Genomic DNA, 21600 nt, shown 5'->3' on the forward strand with positions numbered 1-21600 from the left:
GGTTTCCTTGTTCTATTTAATATATCTTTATATAATTTATAACAGGATTGACTACAAGCACTGTTTTTGGTGCAATTGACCTGGGATAAGTGACTAGTCCTTTGGAACTGGAAGCAACCGAATATTGCTGTGATTCTTGGTGTAAGAATCATCTATCACAAAGCTCACCTGAGTAGCAAGATAGATAGAGTACCCAGAGACGCTGTCTGTGACTCCACATTAAGTTTGTTATAGTGCCTGAGGAGCTTGCATTTGATAACGGATTGGTGAAATCTAAATACAGAACTCACAACCAGTTTGGGGTTTGTGCCCTGGTTCTTAACAATCTGCCCTGAGGTTGGTACTCTTGAGTCACAGGAGGCAGCATTACAATGCCCTCCCCATTTTTTTACCTGTTTATTTAATTAGGGTTTTCTATTGTAATTATAATAGTTCTGCAGCCAGCATAAATATTCAGTTAGTTTTCTTTTGTGTTCCTACCTGATGATCCTCCATGAGCTAACTGAAGCAGGATAGTGCAGCAGACAGGAGAGCAGGTAACTGAAGCAGGGAAGTAAGGATGGTCACCTGAGTTCCAGGATGGCGGTTCTGCTGTAAAGGTGTCTCCACAGCATGCCTGAACTGGTCTATAAGGCTATAGAGAAATTTCCCAGGAGGCTCCAGGACTTGGAGATCCCCAAGGCCCCACCAAGGAGTGGCATTGATTACGCTAGAAGGGGACCCAGCATCCAACAGAACTTAGATACACAGATCAATTTGGGGGGCCAGGGCATTCCAGTGGACAAGACTGGATTCAGGAAGCACAAAAGGTGAGGACACTGGCTGGAGGAGGGAGCTGGATCTCACTGTCCTCTGTTGCCCACTGTGTTTGAAGGCAGCAGGCTATTGTGTTATGCTTTATAGGTTCTCATCAGAGACACCCCAATGCCAGGAGGCCAGTGCATATGGCAGGCCCAGCATGGAGGCAGCTGGGGAGATCAGAGAATTACAACATGAAGTGCTGACAGTAGAGCTCCCAACCCCTTTATCTAAAGAAAGGAAAGATCATTTCCCTGGGTCCTAGCAGCGGTGGTTGGGGTGGCCTCATTTTGAGCCACTACTGCGCAGACCACCCTTTTAGGCCCTTCTTCCTTCCTTTCTTCTCCCTAGAGGCTTCTGCCTCCCAGTCAGATGGTAGTGCACAGCACCACTACAGAGTCTCTCTTAAATGTCTCTGACATTGTATCTGTCTCTCCTCAACAAACCATCTCTTACCAACACCCACGCACTTCTCTGCCTTTCCAATATTTTAAAAGCAGACAGAATACACTAATACTCTCAACTACCTGCTGTCAAGACATTGTTCTTATCGGTGCCACCTTTCAAAATACCTGCAACAATCTCTCACAAATCCCCTTCACCTTCTCTAGGGAGATCAAACAGGCGTTCTAGCTGACCACCCCATAATCCCTAACTTGGGGGATGTTAAATGTTTGCCTTCCAGATAAAAAAGGTGAATGGACTGTTTTCTCTGCCATGGTCACTTTCTTCATTACACTCTCAGCAAGCAGTACAAATCCTTTCCAGCGCTCACTGTAGCCCTCCAGTGGACTGTGAGGTTATTTGATTTTATTTATTTATTTTTCAGACAATAAAACTCACTAGACTTCAGCATCTCTCTCTGGATTCCTAACAGATCCTCCATCATATTTCAAGCCTGAGGGCCAGGGGGAAAAAGGTATATTTGAACCATTTTTACAAGAACATAAGGAACAGGGCCTACAAAAAGAGTGATATTTGCACAGGAAAGGCTCTGCTGGTTAATACAGAGGCACCTAAAAAACTGCCCACCTGAGGGAGGTACACTGGCAATTTGCCAAGCTGCCCGAAACCAGCATAAAATGGAACAGCTTGCAACCAACTTCATTCATAATACGGACAAGTATATCATGGAGATGACAAGTTCCAGCACACAATACCATCACCCTAGATTATGCCGAGAGATTGAGCATGGCATCTTGAGTTCTACTGTGCCCGTTAGCTGGTATCTCAGCTCAGATCAAGGTGTGCTCGTATCTTAACAGACCAAGAGTGAAATCCTGGCTCTGTGAAAATAAACAGGACTTTTGCGATTGACAAATCAATAGGACCACTATATTCCAGCACAAATGTGTAGTACAGGCCCTCCAAACATTTTTTATAGCAGTCACTAAAACGCATGGAATGGGAAGTACAGTTCTAGAGCTGGATGCAGATAGTTTAAGGCAGGGGTGGGCAAACTTTTTGGCCCATGGGCCACATCTGGGTATGGAAATTTTATGGAGAGCCATGAATGCTCACAAAACTGGGGGTTGGGGTACAGGAGGGGGGAGGGCTCTGGCTGGGGGAGGTGCAGGCTCTGTAGTGGATCCAGAAATGAAGAGGTCAGTGTCCAAGAGGGCTCTGGGCTGGAGCAGGTGGTTGGAGTGCAGGGGGGGTGAGGGCTCTGGCTGGTAGTGCAGGCTCTGGGGTAGGGAGGAGGATGGGGGTTTGGGATGAAGGAGGGTGCTTTGGGCTGGGATCAAGGGGTTCAGAGGGCAGGAGGGGGATACAGGGTGGGACAGAGGTTGGGAGGGGGTCGGGGTGCAGGCTGCGGGTGGTGCTTACCTCAAGCAGCTCCCAGAAGCAGCAGCATGTCCCCCCTCCAGCTCCTATTCGGAGGCGCATGCTGCCCTGTCTACAAGTGCCACCCCCACAGCTCCCACTGACCATGGTTCCCAGCCAATAGAAGTTGCGGGAGCAGCACTTGGGGCAGGGGCAGTGGGCTGAGCCCCTTGGCTGCCACTACGTGTAGGAGCTGGAGGGGGGTCATGCCGCTGCTTCTGGGAGCTGCGCGGAGCCACGGTATGCAAGGAGTGGGGCAAGACCCTGACCCTTGAGTGCTGGTGGGAGCTTGAGGTCTGGATTAAAATGTCTGAAGGGCCGGATGTGGCCCCCAGGCTGTAGTTTGCCCACTCCTGGTTTAAAGGGTGGAGAAGTGCCTTGCTACACATTTGGTATCTAGGGATATGTCCAGATGAGGAAAAGAGGTCAACATTACCCACCACCAACCTAATTTCTCTCTCTTTTCCTAATTAAGGGCTCATCTGCTTGGGAGAAATTAACCAACCCACGTGAACACTCTTATTTGGGAATAAGAATGTCCACACAGGGGACTATTCTGGAAGAGCTGTTGTGTTTTAAATTCACACCCTACCTTAATCCAAATGAATTTTCAAGTGTAGACAAGCCTTTAGACATAGCGTAGGAAGCTGAGTCCAGGTATGACAGTAGGGGATTGGATTTCATAGAATCATAGAATATCAGAGTTGGAAGGGACCTCTTGAGGCCATCTAGTCCAACCCCCTGCCCAGAGCAGGACCAATCCCAACTAATCATCCCAGCCAGGGCTTTGTCAACCCTGACCTTAAAAACTTCTAAGGAAGGGGATTCCGCCACCTCCCTAGGTAATGCATTCCAGTGTTTCACCACCCTCCTAGTGAAAAAGTTTTTCCTAATATCCAACCTAAATCTCCCCCACTGCAACTTGAGACCATTACTCCTTGTCCTGTCATCTGCTATCACTGAGAATAGTCTAGATCCATCCTCTTTGGATCCACCTTTCAGGTAATTAAAAGCAGCTATCAAATCCCCCCTCATTCTTCTCTTCTGCAGACTAAACAATCCCAGTTCCCTCAGCCTCTCCTCATAAGTCATGTTATCTAGACCCCTAATCATTTTTGTTGCCCTTCGCTGGACTCTCTCCAATTTATCCACATCCTTCTTGTCGTGTGGGGCCCAAAACTGGACACAGTACTCCAGATGAGGCCTCACCAATGTCGAATAGAGGGGAACGATCACGTCCCTCGATCTGCTGGCAATGCCCCTACCTATACATCCCAAAATGCCATTGGCCTTCTTGGCAAAAAGGGCACACTGCTGACTCATATCCAGCTTCTCGTCCACTGTTACCCCTAGGTCCTTCTCTGAAGAACTGCGGCCTAGCCATTCAGTCCCTAATGTGTAGCGGTGCATTGGATTCTTCCGTCCTAAGTGCAGGACTCTGCACTTGTCCTTGTTGAACCTCATCAGATTTCTTTTGGCCCAATCCTCCAATTTGTCTAGGTCCCTGTGTATCCTATTCCTACCCTCCAGCGTATCTACCACTCCTCCCAGTTTAGTGTCATCCGCAAACTTGCTGAGGGTGCAATCCACACCATCCTCCAGATCATTTATGAAGACATTGAACAAAACTGGCCGCAGGACTGACCCTTGGGGCACTCCGCTAGATACCGGCTGCCAACTAGACATGGAGCCATTGATCACTGCCCATTGAGCTCGACAATCTAGCCAACTTTCTACCACCTTGTAGTGTATCCATCCAGCCCATTCTTCTTTAACTTGCTGACAAGAATACTGTGGGAGACCATGTCAAAAGCTTTGCTGAAGTCGAGGAATAACACGTCCACCGCTTTCCCTTCATCCACAGAACCAGTTACCTCATCATAGAAGGCAATTAAATTAGTCAGGCATGACTGTCCCTTGGTGAATCCATGCTGACTGTTCCTGATCACTTTCCTCTCCTCTAAGTGCTTCAGGATTGATTCCTTGAGGACCTGCTCCATGATTTTTCCAGGGACTGAGGTGAGGCTGACTGGCCTGTAGTTCCCAGGATCCTCCTTCTTCCCTTTTTTAAAGATTGGCACTACATTAGCCTTTTTCCAGTCTTCTGGGACTTCCCCCGATCGCCATGAGTTTTCAAAGATAATGGCCAATGGCTCTGCAATCACATCCGCCAATTCCTTTAGCACTCTCGGATGCAAAACATCCGGCCCCATGGACTTGTGCACGTCTAGTTTTTCTAAATAGTCCCGAACCACTTCTTCCTTCACAGAGGGCTGGTCACCTCCCCCCCATGCTGTGCTGCCCAGTGCAGTAGTCTGGGAGCTGACCTTGTTCGTGAAGACAGAGGCAAAAAAAGCATTGAGTACATTAGCTTTTTCCACATCCTCTGTCATTGTGTTGCCTCCCTCATTCAGTAAGGGGCCCACACTTTCCTTGGCTTTCTTCTCATTGCCAACATACCTGAAGAAACCCTTCTTGTTACTCTTAACATCCCTCGCTAGCTGCAACTCCAGGTGTGATTTAGCCTTCCTGATTCCATTCCTACATGCCTGACCAATATTTATATACTCATCCCTGGTCGTTTGTCCAATCTTCCACTTCTTGTAAGCCTATTTTTTGTGGGGAGTGTTTGGCTTCTTGAACATCTTGGGGTGTCCGGGCGGGGGGACTTCCTGAACATCTTGTGGTGCATGGGAGACTATGGAGGGGACCAGCTTGGGGGTGTTGGAGAAGACGGTTGCAGAGGGTGGGTGGCCCTGCCCTCTGCAGTCTCTGAGGAGCAAGGAAGAATGATCTCTGCAGCGGGCAAAGGGAGCCGCTCACTGTGGACTGCACACAAGAAAAGGGAGGGAGAGATGCTACCAGCTGCGGGGGCGTGGCCCAGCCCCAAGGCCAGGGCACCCGCCAATGCACACGCCTCGCCTCAGCTCGCGCCCAGCCCTGCGGGAACTTGCGCTCGCGGCCCAGCCACAGCGCGAGACCCCCGCAATCGAGAGTCCCTCTTCTGCGCATGCGCTATCCCCACAGCGCTCGTCCCGTCGCCCTCCCAGTTCACAGGTGAGCGCGCAGCGAACGCCACCAGGAAAGAGGAGGGGGCCCCTCGCCGCGCTGCCTCCTGGGCCTTGTAGTCTCTCCGCGGGCTCCCAGCAAGGGAACACGCTGGTGGGAAAACTACATTTCCCATAATCCTCTGCGTAGCTCCGCTCTTCTCACCGTCCGGGGTGATCGAACTGGCCTCGGGGCCGGCTGGGAGGCTCCGGAGTTTGTAGCGGGGACGGGTCCGCTCCGTCCCCTCCCGCCCCCCCAGCGCGCCAGGAGCGGGGCTGCGGCAAGGAGAGGAGGCGGTGGCTGCGACGTGACGCTTTGCCTCGCTCCCCTGCTCGCCCCGGGCGGAGCTGGGCTTAGCCCGGGCACCTCGCTCACGGGCTGCGCTAAAGGAAAGGGGCGGGGGGGGGCAACAACCTCCCCCTTGCCCCCCAGCTGGGGTGACCACCAGATGTTCCCATATTAGGGACTTTGCCTTTATAAACGCCGCTGTCACCACCGCCACCCCCGAAACGTGCCCTGATTTTTCACACTTGCTGCCTGGCCACCCCCGAGCCGCCTGCGGGCGGCGGCTGAATTCGTGGGCTGAGGTGCGGCCTCCTTGCGCCGCCAGCCTTTCCCAGGGCTGCCATTACATAAACTAATGCACACGCAGCATCCCTTAGGGAGGACAGCCCCTCGGCATGGGTATCTGGGCTCGAGCGGGTGTCGTGGGCACCCTGGCTTTCTGTGTGCACCAGAAGAGGGTAGCCCTGGCTGAGCTGAGAAGGGACAAAACTCAATACAGCAGCGATCGCCCTCAGCTGGAGCTGAAGTTGGTCCAGGTCATATTTCGGCATGGAGCTCGCACTCCTTTAAGACCTATCCCGAAACCAGAGCAGGTGAGCGGGGGCTACTCGAAACTCCGGAGGTGAGGGCGGTGTGGCTGATCTGAGGAGCAGAGGAAGCTGCTGTCCCTGTATCTTGGGGAGAGAGGAGAGTATCTGCAGTGACAGGGTGTGCACTAGAGCAGTGCTTCTCAAGCTATCTGTTGTGGCGGTGACTGGCAAATTTTTTTTCCAATGTGCGCGCAGACGGGCAACCAATGGCTCACGGACCGGCACCGGTCCACGGACCACCACTTTGAGTAGCACTGCACTAGAGAGCAGTAGAGCACAACCATGAAGTGTTTTGTTGTTTTTTAAAATTTGACTTCAAGTAAAATCTATGTAATTTTTGTTCCTAAACTGTAGTGTCTACTGGTAAGTAGACAAGTACTACTGTGCTAAAGTGTGAATTCTGACTCTTCCTGGTACAGCTGATTCACAGTCCAGACTGAGCTCTGAGTGAACTCCCAGTTTCTGTACCATATTTATAAACAAGTATAGCTGACGACACTACAATAGTAAAATTTGGACCCTGACAGATCAACTAGAGTAGCAAAATTTCAGATCTAGCATTTGGATTCTTCTGGACTCAACTGTATTTTGGTTCCCACACTTTACCATTCAATAATAACACTTCTCTTTTATTACTAGATTTTAAAGCGTTTTACAAAGGAAGTCTCATTATCCTCATTTAACAGATGGAGGAAACTGAGGCACAAGGGGACATGACTTACCTAAGGTCTCCTCCCTGCAGCAGAGTTAGGACTAGAAATCAGGTCTCCTAAGCCCCAGTCTATTAGGCCATTTTGGCTCCTTACAAACAACACTTCTATTCAGTGCCCTTGCACTAGAAGAGTCTGGTTCCCAGTGCATTCTGGTGCAATAAAGCTTGGGAGGAGAGGACGGAAATCCACTACTGGATCCACTTAATTTTTAGTTTTCTTCTCTCAACTCAAAATCAATTACTCTGTATAATGACAATTAGTGTTAAAAACAAAATGCTTATCTGTACACCATTCTCCCCTACCTGCTGTGTGTTTTACACTTATTTATGAGGAGAAGAGCAGTTATCCTTCAGGGAAGTGGCAGTGTGGTTTAGCAGGAGGAGAGGAGATCCTCGGTGAACAGGATGGGTTTGACAAAGTGAAGACATGGCAGCCCTTTGTCTTGGGGAGCCTGGTGGTTCTGGCATCCAACACTGGGAAATGGTGCTGCCTGGTGGTGGGGCTTCTGGCCTGGACTCTGGGGTTTTTTTGTTTTGTTTTGGGCATCTCATAAATTGTTTCTAAAGCCTAAACACCCCAAAAGACCAAAGTGCCTTTGAAGGGTAACACGTGTCTTTTTGCAAGGTTAGCTTGCCCTTTGGTCATCGTGCTGAGAACACCTGCAATTCCTAGGCAAGGGCTTTGGACCTAAGAGTCTAATGGACCTAATCTAATCTAATCCCAAACATAGTCAGTGCCCTGCTTCAGAGACATTTGTATGTGCAGGGATTCAGACTTGGTGAATCTTCCAAACTCCTGGATGTGGTATCTGAATCCTATCAGAACATGTTCATTTTCGCCCCTAAATCTTAGGTTTTTACTATCTGTGTAGATAATAAATGGAGCTGGTGTGGTGAAAGAAGAGGGAGCATCTTGTCTAGTGTTGGTCAGATCATATTTGATGTTAGTGTGTTCAGTGCAACTATGCTTATGAGTGTTTGGTTCCAAATGTGTTTCCAACTGTGACCTAGATTGCTATCAAATTTGTGGCTTTGGTAGATATGTTAGCCGGGGTGGTGTAATGGCTGTCTTTAAAACAGGGATGAGAAAGATCTCTGATTCAAATTGACTTGTACAGAAATCCAAACAGGATAAAGGGAGTCAGAATTGTTAGGATACCATTTTGGAAAAAATAGCAATATTGGATAAAATAGTAATTAATTAAAGTTAGATGCAATTAACAATACTATAAAGCCTTGCTCATTTGGCGTGACAACAGGGAGTCCCATTACCAAGTGCTGATTTTTTTTAATTAGTAAGTGAACAGAATAACAAAGCTATTTCATTACAGTGTTCTCTATTCATTTATTGTGATAGCTGTCGTTTAATTTTAATTATTTATACAATATGGCGTAGTAGTAAACGTACTCTCTAATAATGTGAAAAAGTAATGAAGTCTTGGCAATATGAAACCTCACTACAGGAGTCTGCTGTTAAATCTTTGCTGAGAAGAGGGTTCACACCATTTATTTAAACATGGGAATTAGGAAGTTGCAGTTTAGCATGGTTCTGATGTATTAATTTAAAACGTAGTTAATATTGAGTGCCCGAACATATTCTATTGAAGTTGGTGTGGGTGCATAGCTGAGGCAGAACTGGATCCTCTGTTACTGTAGAAGTACACATAATTACGATCACTAGTTTAACTACATGGAAATACTATAAATTCACTTTTGTGTACTGAGAAGCTGTTGATGTCCTATCCTTAGCCACACTCAGTATCTGATATAAAATAGTGTTTGGCATCTGACACGCTCAGAAAGATGTCTGTCACACTTCTAACTTAAATAGCGTCATGTGCAGAGATCCAACTACAGTGTCACATTTTCTCCAAATGTATGTAACTACACGTTGTTACTGAAGAAGATACGTATCTGTTTAAGTGCACAAAGCCACTTTTAATTACAGTGTTTGCCAAATACCAGCTAGATCCAATTTTTTGCTGCCCTTTTGAACCAAGATCCATCCGGGTCCACGCCTTCTTTGTACAGGTACAATGGGTACTGGCTTCAGTTTTCTGTTGTAGGTGGCACAAATTTAGGGCTTGGAGTAAAAAATGGCTAGATCTTGCCAGTACAGCAGCAGCAGTAGAGATCATCCCTCTCACGCTCCCTGCCACTGAAGTGGCAAAACCATTTCTACTTGCCACTTTAACCAAGTGCTCGACTCCCAATGCTCAGACCCAGAGAGCTGTGCCAAGGCAATGAGCACTTGCTATGCAGGCTGCTCCAGTAAACAGGCACTACACTACCCCACTTACCTGGGCATCATTGTGATTGACCCAACTTTTCGTGGACTCCGATTGGGAGCTCTTGAATCTGAGAGTACTAGCTCTACCATTTAACTCAAGGAGAAATTCAGTTTGCTGTTAGTAGCAGGTGTGTCGCCTGTTATTTCGTCAGCTGCTAGAGGGGTATGGCTGTCTCAGCGCTGGAGGTTCTCAGGAGCAATAGAGAGGTCATGTTGCATGTCTCAATAATGGAGGGTCTCAGATGTCCTAGCACCATACATTCCAAGATGCTGTGCTATATAACAGGAGATGATAGCGTCATGTACTATGTATTACCTGATCCTGTCTCATTATTGCAGAGGCAGCGCCGTGTGTTCCCCCATGCTTTGGTGTAGCCCAGAGTAGTTCTGATGCGATTGGAAGATTATTATTTTCTACTGAAGCATTTCTCTCATGTTTTTGCATCAGGTGGAGTGGCATCCAACTCTGTTAGAAGTCCCTGCTCAAACCCAGTTTGATTACACAGTAACTGACCTCTCTGGTGGGCCAAAACCCCACTCCCCTTATGAAGATCAATACAAAAAGACCACACTGAAGGTGAGAGACTTTCCCCTTGATCAGGTTCCTCTTTGAGACTTTAATCTTTCCAGGCACTGAATGTGACTGCTGTTTCTCTCCCCAGGGTGGTGTTATTGCTGGGCAGCTGACAACAGTGGGGATGCAGCAGATGTTTGAACTGGGGGAAAGGCTGAGGAGAAGCTATGTGGAGAAGATCAACTTTCTATCTCCAGTGTTCAAACCTTCTGAGGTCTTGTGAGTTTCTGAAAATTCCTGCATGAGTCCCCCCACAGCCCTCACTTTTACTTCTTGGATGAAAGCTCCCTGACTGACATCCTCCTCCCGCAGTGTTTCTCACTGCAGGCCTCTGACCCCTCCCACATGGCCAGTACAACTTTGTACCAGGAGTCACTAGTGCAGGGGTGCTCAAACCGGGGCGGGTGGGGGGAGGCAGGGGTCATGAAGTTATTACATGTGGGGGTCACGAGCTGTCAGCCTCTACCCCCAAACCTTGCTTCACCTCCAGCATTCATAATAGTGTTAAATATATTTTTTAAAAAGTGTTTTTAATTTCTAGGGGCGGGGGGGGGGGGGAGTTTGCACTGTGAGGCTTGCTGTGTGATAGGGGTCACCAGTACAAAAGTTTGAGAACTACTGCACTAGTGCCTTCCAGTGTCCGAGTTGCCATTTCAGGTGATGCTAATATTGACAGTGGGGATCTGGAGCTGCTGATTCATGAGGAGATCAAGGTCCCATGTCCAACAGGTTGTTCTTGGATGTGGCCTTGTTTACAGTTCACAAGCTGCCTTCTCTCTTTCAGCATCCGTTCCACTAATATTGTTCGCAATTTGGAGTCTACTCGGTGTCTGCTAGCTGGGCTATTCCAACAGCATAAAGAAGGTATGGTGTGTGTGTGTGGAGGGGTCATTTCTGACTTTTCTTCCCACCCTCTATCTAGCCTAGATACACTCTCCTCTCACACATCCCAACTGCTCTGGTCCCCAAGTTGCTGTCTCCCCACCACCCTTCTGTTGCTCTTCCTCCCATCTAGGATCTCCTGCCTAGTGCATGAGTTGTCAGTTTGCCTTCTGGTCTGTCTCTTCCTTGGCTTCATGTTGATGCCCATCCTTGATCCCTTCCCACTGGTGCTGCAAGCTCAGCTTGACTGAGTAGGGCAGCATTTACCAGTGTCAGAAACAGGCAATGAGAAATGAAGAGTAGGCCACATTACATTGTCAAGTCCGAAATGTTTCTCTAGAGAACCTGGAGCATTCTGCTTGTAAGAGTCCTGAGCTCTGCTAAAAGTTTGACCATCCAGAAACACCTTCACCTGCATCCTGAAGCTCACCAATGTGAGACTAATGTCACAGGGAGCAGCCCCTAGAGATATGACTGTCTTGAGAGCATCTCATTTGCTGTTGGTCCCTAGGCTTGAATGTCCTGGCAGCAGTAAAATTACCTACCAGCTCATAACTCTCTTAATGGGTAACAGGGAGGGATATATTTTGTGGTACACAGTAATACTAAACTCAGCAGTAGGAAATACCACACACAGACACTCGCGCGCACACCCTGGCTCAGTTAAGATTCCTACAGCAATAAACTCTTTAAGGCAGAGATTGCCATTTATGATCTGTATGCCCACAGCTGTGCACAGTGAGGCTCCAAACTGAACGGCCTCTAGGTGGTACCACAATGTAAATATTGATTAACAAAAATAGAATCTGGCAGAGCCTTGGAAGGACATGAGGACAAAGGTGAGACCTTGCACAAGGAAATTGACTTTTATAGGAGATGGTCTTGCACAAAGGCCCAATTCTGTATTCCTGTACTGGTGAAAGCAGATCTAGTATAAGGCAAACCCAGTTATGCTAGAGATAACAGAAGCCTCCTCTTGTCCATTCCACAGGACCCATCACTATTGTCACTGATGAAGCAAGCACTGAAATCCTCTACCCCAATTACCAGAACTGTCGGCGCCTGAAGCATTTGAGCAGGTAATCCCCAGTCACATCTCTCCTTATGAGGTCCCCATCATGGCACATCACTGCTAATAACTGAAAGCACCATGTTTTCCTCATTCACTGAATTCTTCCTATTGCAATGGCTGTACTCCTTGTCTCTGTGCAGTTGCATAAAGTATTAGTGACAGTGTGGGAAAAATATTTAATGGCTCTTGAAAGATCAGTTTAATCTAATCACTATGGACACTTGTGCACAAATCATAATTGTATGGTTATAACATGGCATCACTACACGGCAGAGTTAAGGTTGCTTGGAAGCCTTAACTCTACAGTTCCATTCTTTAAGGTGTTTGGATTTATTTTAAATTTAACCTTAACTCTGAATGTCCAGGGCGTGTGTAGTGTTTTGTTTTGGGATCATTACAACATCCGTGTAATATTTATACCCTTAACTGATTGTTAAACTGGTGCTCAGCCTTAAATCCAAAGTTTTTATCTGAGAATTTAAAATATTTCTTATAAAAATCTACATGAAAAGAACATTAAGGTTGCAAAGTCAGGCACTCAAGTTAATAAATGCCAGATTTACGGTTGCCAGTGCTATCTAACTCTGTCCCCTTTGCACATATGTACTGGGCTTGTCTTGGATTATTTGATACGCTCATGTCTACAGCCTAGTAGAGTATCAGAATTCTCACACACCAAGAGGCAACCTTAATTCTGGCGTATGAAAACGGAGTGCTTAGCTTTGCAAGGTAGGGTGTATTTTGATGGGGTTAGGAGTGGACAGGCAAGCAGGCTGACTACTGCAGGCAGCTCAGTGAGGCCTGAGAACATGCACACCGCAGCTGGAACATTCACACCACTAAGGAGCAAGCACTGAACAATTGCAGATGTGTAAAAATTTTTGGGAGGATTGCCAAATAGGGATGGATTTGTGAGGTGCTAGAGCTGTTGAAAGAAATGGTCAGACTTTTTTCTTTAACATTGATAAAGCTGTTTTCCCCCAATTTAGTTCTGGGAAAAGGCTGAAGAGTTTTTGCTGACACATGCCGCGCCCCCCCATTCAGACTGAAGCAAAGATCCAGCATGGACATTCACTGCCCAAATGGGTGAAGTCTGGCAGTTTAAAAAGAATTGAAAAGAGGGGCTAGAGGCCAAGTTAACTAAAGACATCACTCTGCATTGCCCCTATAATAAATACAACAAATGTAGAAGTCAGTCCAGAGGTTTTTCACTGCTCGTTCCTTGTGAGGCAAGCTTGGCAAAGTAGTGCTCCCTGGAGGTACAGGTGGGCTGAGTTCCAGTGACACCGCCTACCAATTGATATGTAATCATTGCTGAGTGTGTCCTTTTCTTTTGAAATGCTTGTCTCATTTAGATTTCCTCCTTGGAATGAACATCTCCTCCCCAGGTTAGAGTCCTACTGACAAATCTAAAATCTCAGCATCAGCTCAGACACTGAGAATCTGTCTCTTCTAGTGTCAGCATTCCAAATGCTGGGACACCATCCAGCACTAAGCGGTTTCCATTCTCTTCCCCCATGCACTCCTGGAAGACAGCCTTACTCAACGAGCAGGGAGGTTCTCTTGTGGCTATCTTGTTGCTCTTGCCAGCATGCCTGAGGATCTAAAAAGCCTCATTTTTCTTGACAGGGGTAAAATGGAAAGTGTCTTGTTGCAGCCGGGCATCTCTGATGATTTGAAGATGATTCGAGAGGAGATGGGGATCGACAGTGAGAAGCCTGTGGATTTTTTTCTTCTCCTTGACAACATCTTCGCTGAGCAGGTGAGGTTGGACATAATTGAAGCAATGTCAGGCCCCTATCCTGCAAGCTGATCCACACAGGTAGACCCTTGTGGATATGCAGAGCCCCGTAAAGTCAATGGCGTTCCACAGGCATCTACCTGTGCAGCCCAGTTGGCTGGATGCAGCTCTTGGAAAGTAGCAGCCTGAGGAAGATTGTCTTAATATGAAGCAAGGTTCAGAGCAACCTCTCCTCTAACCAACAAGAGTTGGCAGGCATGTGGTTGTAAAATAGACAAATTTATTTAAATGGCAAGTTCTCCCCCACCCCTGAAATAAGGTAAAGAAATATTTTTCTTCCTTTACTCAGCTTACAAAGCTTAGTAAATAATTCAAATATTGGCCTATATATTTGCAAAAAATTTTCCTACTATTATTTACCTAGCTCTAATCAGCATGCAAAGAACTGAGCCTACAGGCAGGCAGCATTTCCACCTGGCTCCTACCACGGTACATATGATCCAAATTTACTGCCTTCCTGAAGTTTGCCTTTATTGTTAACTTACATAGACCTTGACCTATCCTTCCTCTTGAGTTTGGCTGGTTCCAGGGCTTTTTCTTGCAGGATTCTGTCTTTGCTCAAAGTTCCCTGTCTCAGAGAGGCTCAAACTCCTTTTTATAGCCCTATTCACATTGGAACTAAGAGGATTCACCTGGTCTGGCTGTCAGCCGAATAGCTCTGTGCGTCCATCATAAGTGCCAAGAGCACCTTTAGTGCTTTTTATGTGAGTGAAAGCTTAAGGAGAAATATATATAAACCTTGCAGATGGTATAAGGGCCAGCTCCTTATGTTAAATTCCCCCAAAACTGCAACACCCATCACAATTTAGTTTCCGACAGCAAGTGCAGACCTGTGAAGTGTGCATAGTGTGAAACTTAGCCCATGAACACCTGTTTAGGTGTGAGTGTGTATGTGTCCTCAGTACCTGCACACTGGTTGTTACACCCCACGTGTTCTTTCAGGTACATGACTTGCCCAGCTGCCTCGTGCTGAAGAACTTCCTGAAAACGATTGAACGTCGATCTATCGACTCAATGATTTACATTCTGGAACACAATTCAAGGTGATGTCTCATATCTCCAGACCCCAGCCTGAAGGAAAAGTTCTACACTTCACTAGGTTGAGTGGGGAAGCGGGGAAGGTTCCAGTATGGGAGGCTGGGGCTGGATGAGCAAAGAATCCCTTTTGCAGGATGTCATTCCAGACGTGTGGAATCTGATTTCCACCAGGCAGAGGATTATCCTGGTGGTGCATCACCTGTAACGCACAGCTGGGCTGCAAAGAGAGGGGTTGATACAGGTGGGAAGAGTAGGCCTGCAGCACACAACTTGCAGAACATTTTCAGCTGATATACATAGCTGAGTAACCGTTTCACAATTGTTCGTAAAAGGAGATAGGAGGCTAACTTTGCCCAAGGACATGATATTTTTTCCTTAAAAAAGTCCCCCACCTGCAATGCCCAGCAGCTCTTCTCGGGTGATGGGAATGCTTTCCCCTTTTATTAGGGCTGTGGTTCTCAACCTCTCCATATTTTGACCCTGCATTAAAACAATGTTTCAGGATTCCCCCTTCCTTCAAGCCATTATGGAAGTGGAGGGTATAGTCATGACCCCAGGTTGAGTATCCGAATATCAGAGCAAACAAAACAGGAAAGGGAAATAAAAGGACAGATCAAGAGTTCACCAACTTTTTTTGTTCGGACCACAGTTTTTTGTTCAGGCTAATTTCCAATTCCATCTGTTCTAGAGAGGTTCTCCAGATGTGTGTTGGTCCTCTTCTCTATGCAGTACATGAGAATATAATGAAAGCAATGGATCCATCATCTCCTGCTACAAAGGCCAGGTACAGGACGATATAATTGTCTCTCTAGCTATCAGTGACTGGCTGCACCTGTAAAGAGCCAATTTACTTAGACATTGAGTGTGCATGAGTAAAGGAACAGCTGTGTATGCAACCATTATCTGAGTTTTAAAAGCTAATCCACCATTAACAAAGGCATGCAGGTGGTAGCTAGATATCCAGAGAAATAAATGCAAAATGTTTTAGTATCTCTCCTCTCACCCCTCAGAAAGCTCATTCTCTATGCTGCTCATGACGTTACCCTCATCCCTCTGTTGACGGCACTGGGGACCTTTGATCACAAGTGGCCACCCTATGCCGCAGACGTGACAGTGGAACTCTATCAGCATCGCCAGTCCAAAGAATGGTTTGTACATCTGTCTTACAATGGAGAGGTAAGGACTCAGTGGTGGCTCTGCAATGCAAGTGGCTAGATACTAGGTCTTGCAGCAGATTTCCAGCACACTAAGCTGTGGAATAAGAGATTTCAGCTGTCAGAGGGAACATAATTAAAATACTCACCCACAAGATGAGTAGGGAGGAGCCTAATTATCTTTCTGGCCTGGCCACTGATTCAGTGGGACCTTCTGGCAAAGTTCTTTATCCTCTGCCTCATCATGTTTGAGATCATACAAAAGGGGTTTTGGCAACATAAGCACATGTCATTTACTAAATGGGTGTAAACTTGATTGTCTCTCTGCAGGAACAATTGGTGAGAGGATGCAGAGCAGCTCTCTGCCCCCTGGAGGAATTTCTAAATGCTCTATCCCACTATGCTGTAAGTCCAGAGAAGTACAGTGTCCTTTGCTCCCACATGGAGGAGAACTAGCAAACTAATTCATAAGTAGTATTAAAATAAAACTCAGTTTCCTGCCTACAACCTTTGGTGTTTGAACTCTTTCCTCCCTCTCGCCATCCAACAAATTGCTATGAAGGTGACTAGACCTGTTCATGCCAGATGCAGGATTCCGCCGGTCTGGTATGCACTGCTGCTAACTCATGCATTTGCAGCAAGAGGAGGTAGTGTGTGTAATATAGAGTAACTCAACCTCACATCTGGGTAGTGCATCTGCCAGTATGAACTACTGTCAAAATACAAAGGCAGTTAGAGATTGTGTCTCACGCTGAAGATAGCGAAGGAAGACAGAAGCTTTGGCCTGACCTGCTGCTGTGCACATAGAAGGGAAAACATCACCCCCTGCACCCGCTCCCTAATAGCAAAAGGCTGGAGTATGTCAGATTATCTTCTTCTAGAGATGACACTCTGCAGGGTACCTCCATTGGTGTTTATGTTGAAAGCAATGTAGACTGTTGCCTCTTTTTCCCCACCATAGCAGCCATGCTCGGCCCAGAAGCTATCTTCCCTTCTTTATCTCACCTTAAGTCCCAAGCAGCATGTTTGCTCAAAGTAGTCTAGTCCATTGATAATGTATATGGTCCATGCAGACCTCTCCCATTTCCAAGGCAGTAAAGAGGTTGCTGAATCCCCTATCATCATGATACATATGGAAATTTGCCTGCTTTGAGCATATAACTACACCAAGCCAAGGTTAAGTATGGGAACATACACAATGAATGCCTAGGTGAATTTGATGTCTCAATTTAACAGGGAAGTTTAGTGAACTACTCTAGCCTATACTTGCAGATTTCACAAACTGGGAAGGATCATGGCAGCTTGTACTCAGTAAGAGCACTCTAGGAATACACCAGTTAGAGTGCCCCCCCCTGCCCCATCCTTAAGACTGGCCATGTCTCCCTCCCGACCAAGCCCTATCTCAGAGGTATGCAATTAGCATACATCCAAAAAAAACCCAAACTTTAATTTACTTTGAATTAATCATATGTGTTAACTGCAATTAACTTCTTACACCTCCTGAACATATTAGTCAATGGCACACCCTCATTTGGATCACTGTGTTCAGCTCTGGGCCCACTAGCTCAAGAATGACAGCAGAAAGCATTCTAAGAAGAGCAATGGAAGTGATTACAGCCATAAAGATTAATTATTTATGTGGAGACTGAAGCCATGAGGACTATCAGGAAAGGGGACATTATAGGAAGTCTATACAATAACTAAAGCTGTACAGAAGGTAAAATATAAGATCGTTTACCCTCATCATAGAGCAACAAGATACTCAAGAACACAGGCAGATTTTGAAGGACTATACAGCTAATGAAAAGAACCACTTACCCTAGGTAGGATAAAATACATCTTAGAAAAAGTATAAAACCCTCATGCTTCAGCTCTCAACAGGTTATTCCATAATGTTATATATGGGGTTTCTGGCACTGGCCGCTGTCAGACAAGATACTGGACTAAATGGACTAATTCAGTATGACAACTCCAATATAAGCCCAAGATTAGAACGGAAGGGTGATGGTGTGATGAAAGAATTAAGCCAAGATCTGCTGAGGAAGTTGCCCTTGTCTTTGCTCATTGTCTATGACTAGCAGTAATATTCTTCTGCTCAACACTCAGCCAGAAGTGATGCAACAGGAGCACTACAAAGGCACTGTGTGCTGGGGGCTTTGTCCAAGACCTATAGAGCTATCTAATGTCTAGCAGACCTGTAGCCACTATAAATAATAGTTTTGAAAGGAATTCTGATGGGAGATGAGTGTAGTTTTAAACAAAGACAAATACCAAAGGAGGAAGTTAAGAGCTATAAGTCTACAGGACTGGAGGATACTGCCAACTGCTAAAAAGCAAATACAGGTATGAAGTAGCAGAGGTATTTATGCTAACATGGATATTATTTTTCAAAAGTCATCAACTCCAGAACAGGGCTTCTCTCTACAAGAGAGAAGAAAGAGGAATCCTGCTACTTACAGTTTATGCAATGTATGTCTAAGGATACACTAGTAAAGCCAATTACTGAATCTAATATGATCAACTGAGAAATTTCTATAAAGGAAAACTAAGCCTTAATGTAATACAAGTTCATTTAGGGCATCCAGTCCATCTCCCCCTCAATGCAGCATCAGACGGGTTTGTTTGCTTTGTTTTTTTAAACTAGAAGTCCTTCAAACTTAAGAATAATAACTATGGGGAAAACATATCCAATGTTGATTTAAAGATGGTGCGCAACAAGCAGTTAAAGTAAAGAACTGGTTTTCTCTGGGAAAACCAGAACTGCTCTGCTGGGAGAGCAATACAGCGGTGCATAGACAATCCAGGAAGTTTTTGGAAAGCGTAGGGGACAATTTCCTGGCGCAAGTGCTAGAGGAGCCAACTAGGGGGGGCGCTTTTCTTGACCTGCTGCTCACAAACCGGGTAGAATTAGTGGGGGAAGCAAAAGTGGATGGGAATCTGGGAGGCAGTGACCATGAGTTGGTTGAGTTCAGGATCCTGACACAGGGAAGAAAGGTAAGCAGCAGGATACGGACCCTGGACTTCAGGAAAGCAGACTTTGACTCCCTCAGGGAACGGATGGCCAGGATCCCCTGGGGGACTAACTTGAAGGGGAAAGGAGTCCAGGAGAGCTGGCTATATTTCAAGGAATCCCTGTTGAGGTTACAGGGACAAACCATCCCGATGAGTCAAAAGAATAGTAAATATGGCAGGCGACCAGCTTGGCTTAATGGTGAAATCCTAGCGGATCTTAAACATAAAAAAGAAGCTTACAAGAAGTGGAAGGTTGGACATATGACCAGGGAAGAGTATAAAAATATTGCTCGGGCATGTACGAATGTTATCAGGAGGGCCAAATCGCACCTAGAGCTGCAGCTAGCCAGAGATGTCAAGAGTAACAAGAAGGGTTTCTTCAGGTATGTTGGCAACAAGAAGAAAGCCAAGGAATGTGTGGGCCCCTTACTGAATGAGGGAGGCAACCTAGTGACAGAGGATGTGGAAAAAGCTAATGTACTCAATGCTTTTTTTGCCTCTGTTTTCACTAACAAGGTCAGCTCCCAGACTGCTGCGCTGGGCATCACAAAATGCGGAAGAGATGGCCAGCCCTCTGTGGAGATAGAGGCGGTTAGGGACTATTTAGAAAAGCTGGACGTGCACAAGTCCATGGGGCCAGACGAGTTGCATCCGAGAGTGCTGAAGGAATTGGCGGCTGTGATTGCAGAGCCACTGGCCATTATCTTTGAAAACTCGTGGCGAACCGGGGAAGTCCCGGATGACTGGAAAAAGGCTAATGTAGTGCCAATCTTTAAAAAAGGGAAGAAGGAAGATCCTGGGAACTACAGGCCAGTCAGCCTCACCTCAGTCCCTGGAAAAATCATGGAGCAGGTCCTCAAAGAATCAATCCTGAAGCACTTGCATGAGAGGAAAGTGATCAGGAACAGCCAGCATGGATTCACCAAGGGAAGGTCATGCATGACTAATCTAATCGCCTTTTATGATGAGATTACTGGTTCTGTGGATGAAGGGAAAGCAATGGATGTATTGTTTCTTGACTTTAGCAAAGCTTTTGACACAGTCTCCCATAGTATTCTTGTCAGCAAGTTAAGGAAGTATGGGCTGGATGAATGCACTATAAGGTGGGTAGAAAGCTGGCTAGATTGTCGGGCTCAACGGGTAGTGATCAATGGCTCCATGTCTAGTTGGCAGCCGGTATCAAGTGGAGTGCCCCAAGGGTCGGTCCTGGGGCCGGTTTTATTCAATATCTTCATAAATGATCTGGAGGATGGTGTGGATTGCACTCTCAGCAAATTTGCGGATGATACTAAACTGGGAGGAGTGGTAGATACACTGGAGGGGAGGGATAGGATACAGAAGGACCTAGACCAATTGGAAGATTGGGCCAAAAGGAATCTGATGAGGTTCAATAAGGATAAGTGCAGGGTCCTGCACTTAGGACGGAAGAACCCAATGCACAGCTACAGACTAGGGACCGAATGGCTAGGCAGCAGTTCTGCGGAAAAGGACCTAGGGGTGACAGTGGACGAGAAGCTGGATACGAGTCAGCAGTGTGCCCTTGTTGCCAAGAAGGCCAATGGCATTTTGGGATGTATAAGTAGGGGCATAGCGAGCAGATCGAGGGACGTGATCGTTCCCCTCTATTCGACATTGGTGAGGCCTCATCTGGAGTACTGTGTCCAGTTTTGGGCCCCACACTACAAGAAGGATGTGGATAAATTGGAGAGAGTCCAGCGAAGGGCAACAAAAATGATTAGGGGACTGGAACACATGAGTTATGAGGAGAGGCTGAGGGAGCTGGGATTGTTTAGCCTGCAGAAGAGAAGAATGAGGGGGGATTTGATAGCTGCTTTCAACTACCTGAAAGGGGGTTCCAAAGAGGATGGCTCTAGACTGTTCTCAATGGTAGCAGATGACAGAACGAGGAGTAATGGTCTCAAATTGCAGTGGGGGAGGTTTAGATTGGATATTAGGAAAAACTTTTTCACTAAGAGGGTGGTGAAACACTGGAATGCGTTACCTAGGGAGGTGGTAGAATCTCCTTCCTTAGAGGTTTTTAAGGTCAGGCTTGACAAAGCCCTGGCTGGGATGATTTAACTGGGAATTGGTCCTGCTTTGAGCAGGGGGTTGGACTAGATGACCTTCTGGGGTCCCTTCCAACCCTGATATTCTATGATTCTATGCTGAGGCGTTAGTAGGGAGAATGTCTTAAAACTTGGTGTGGAAGTTTCATTAGAGGAGGAGAAGCTGATACTGAGTTGAAGTGGAGCCTGTGGCTCCAACACAGTAAATGTTAGTGGAGTTTTCTTTAAAGGATTAAAGAGAGACACTCCAGCTGTTTAAAACACAATATATGGCACAAGGTATTGAAGTGTCATGTCTACAATAGGCAGCTATAAAAATACTGTAAATTATCTACATTGGACAGCTTTGAACTTGGAGGATCCACTGCTGAAAGTGGGAAGAGAATAAAGGGAACAGGCCAACGGCAGATGTGAGATGAGATCTTTTAAGAGTCGCTGCTACCAAGTTGATGTA

The 21600-nt window shown here is 46.4% G+C and overlaps 1 protein-coding gene across 1 annotated transcript; it reads left to right on the forward strand.

The window, feature by feature from the left end:
* The first annotated feature begins 5832 nt into the window (after window positions 1–5832).
* ACP6 (acid phosphatase 6, lysophosphatidic) lies at window positions 5833–16575 on the forward strand. Its single transcript, XM_084647214.1, has 10 exons — window positions 5833–6548; window positions 9996–10124; window positions 10210–10340; window positions 10906–10985; window positions 11995–12082; window positions 13705–13837; window positions 14819–14919; window positions 15603–15698; window positions 15925–16090; window positions 16399–16575. The coding sequence occupies exons 1-10, from the start codon at window positions 6351–6353 to the stop codon at window positions 16522–16524; spliced, it is 1248 nt and encodes a 415-aa protein (XP_084503340.1). The 5' UTR covers window positions 5833–6350; the 3' UTR covers window positions 16525–16575.
* Window positions 16576–21600: the final 5025 nt, after the last annotated feature.

This window comes from Lepidochelys olivacea (assembly GCF_965140295.1).
Source record: "Lepidochelys olivacea isolate rLepOli2 genome assembly, chromosome: 1".
Lineage (NCBI taxonomy): Eukaryota > Metazoa > Chordata > Testudines > Cheloniidae > Lepidochelys > Lepidochelys olivacea.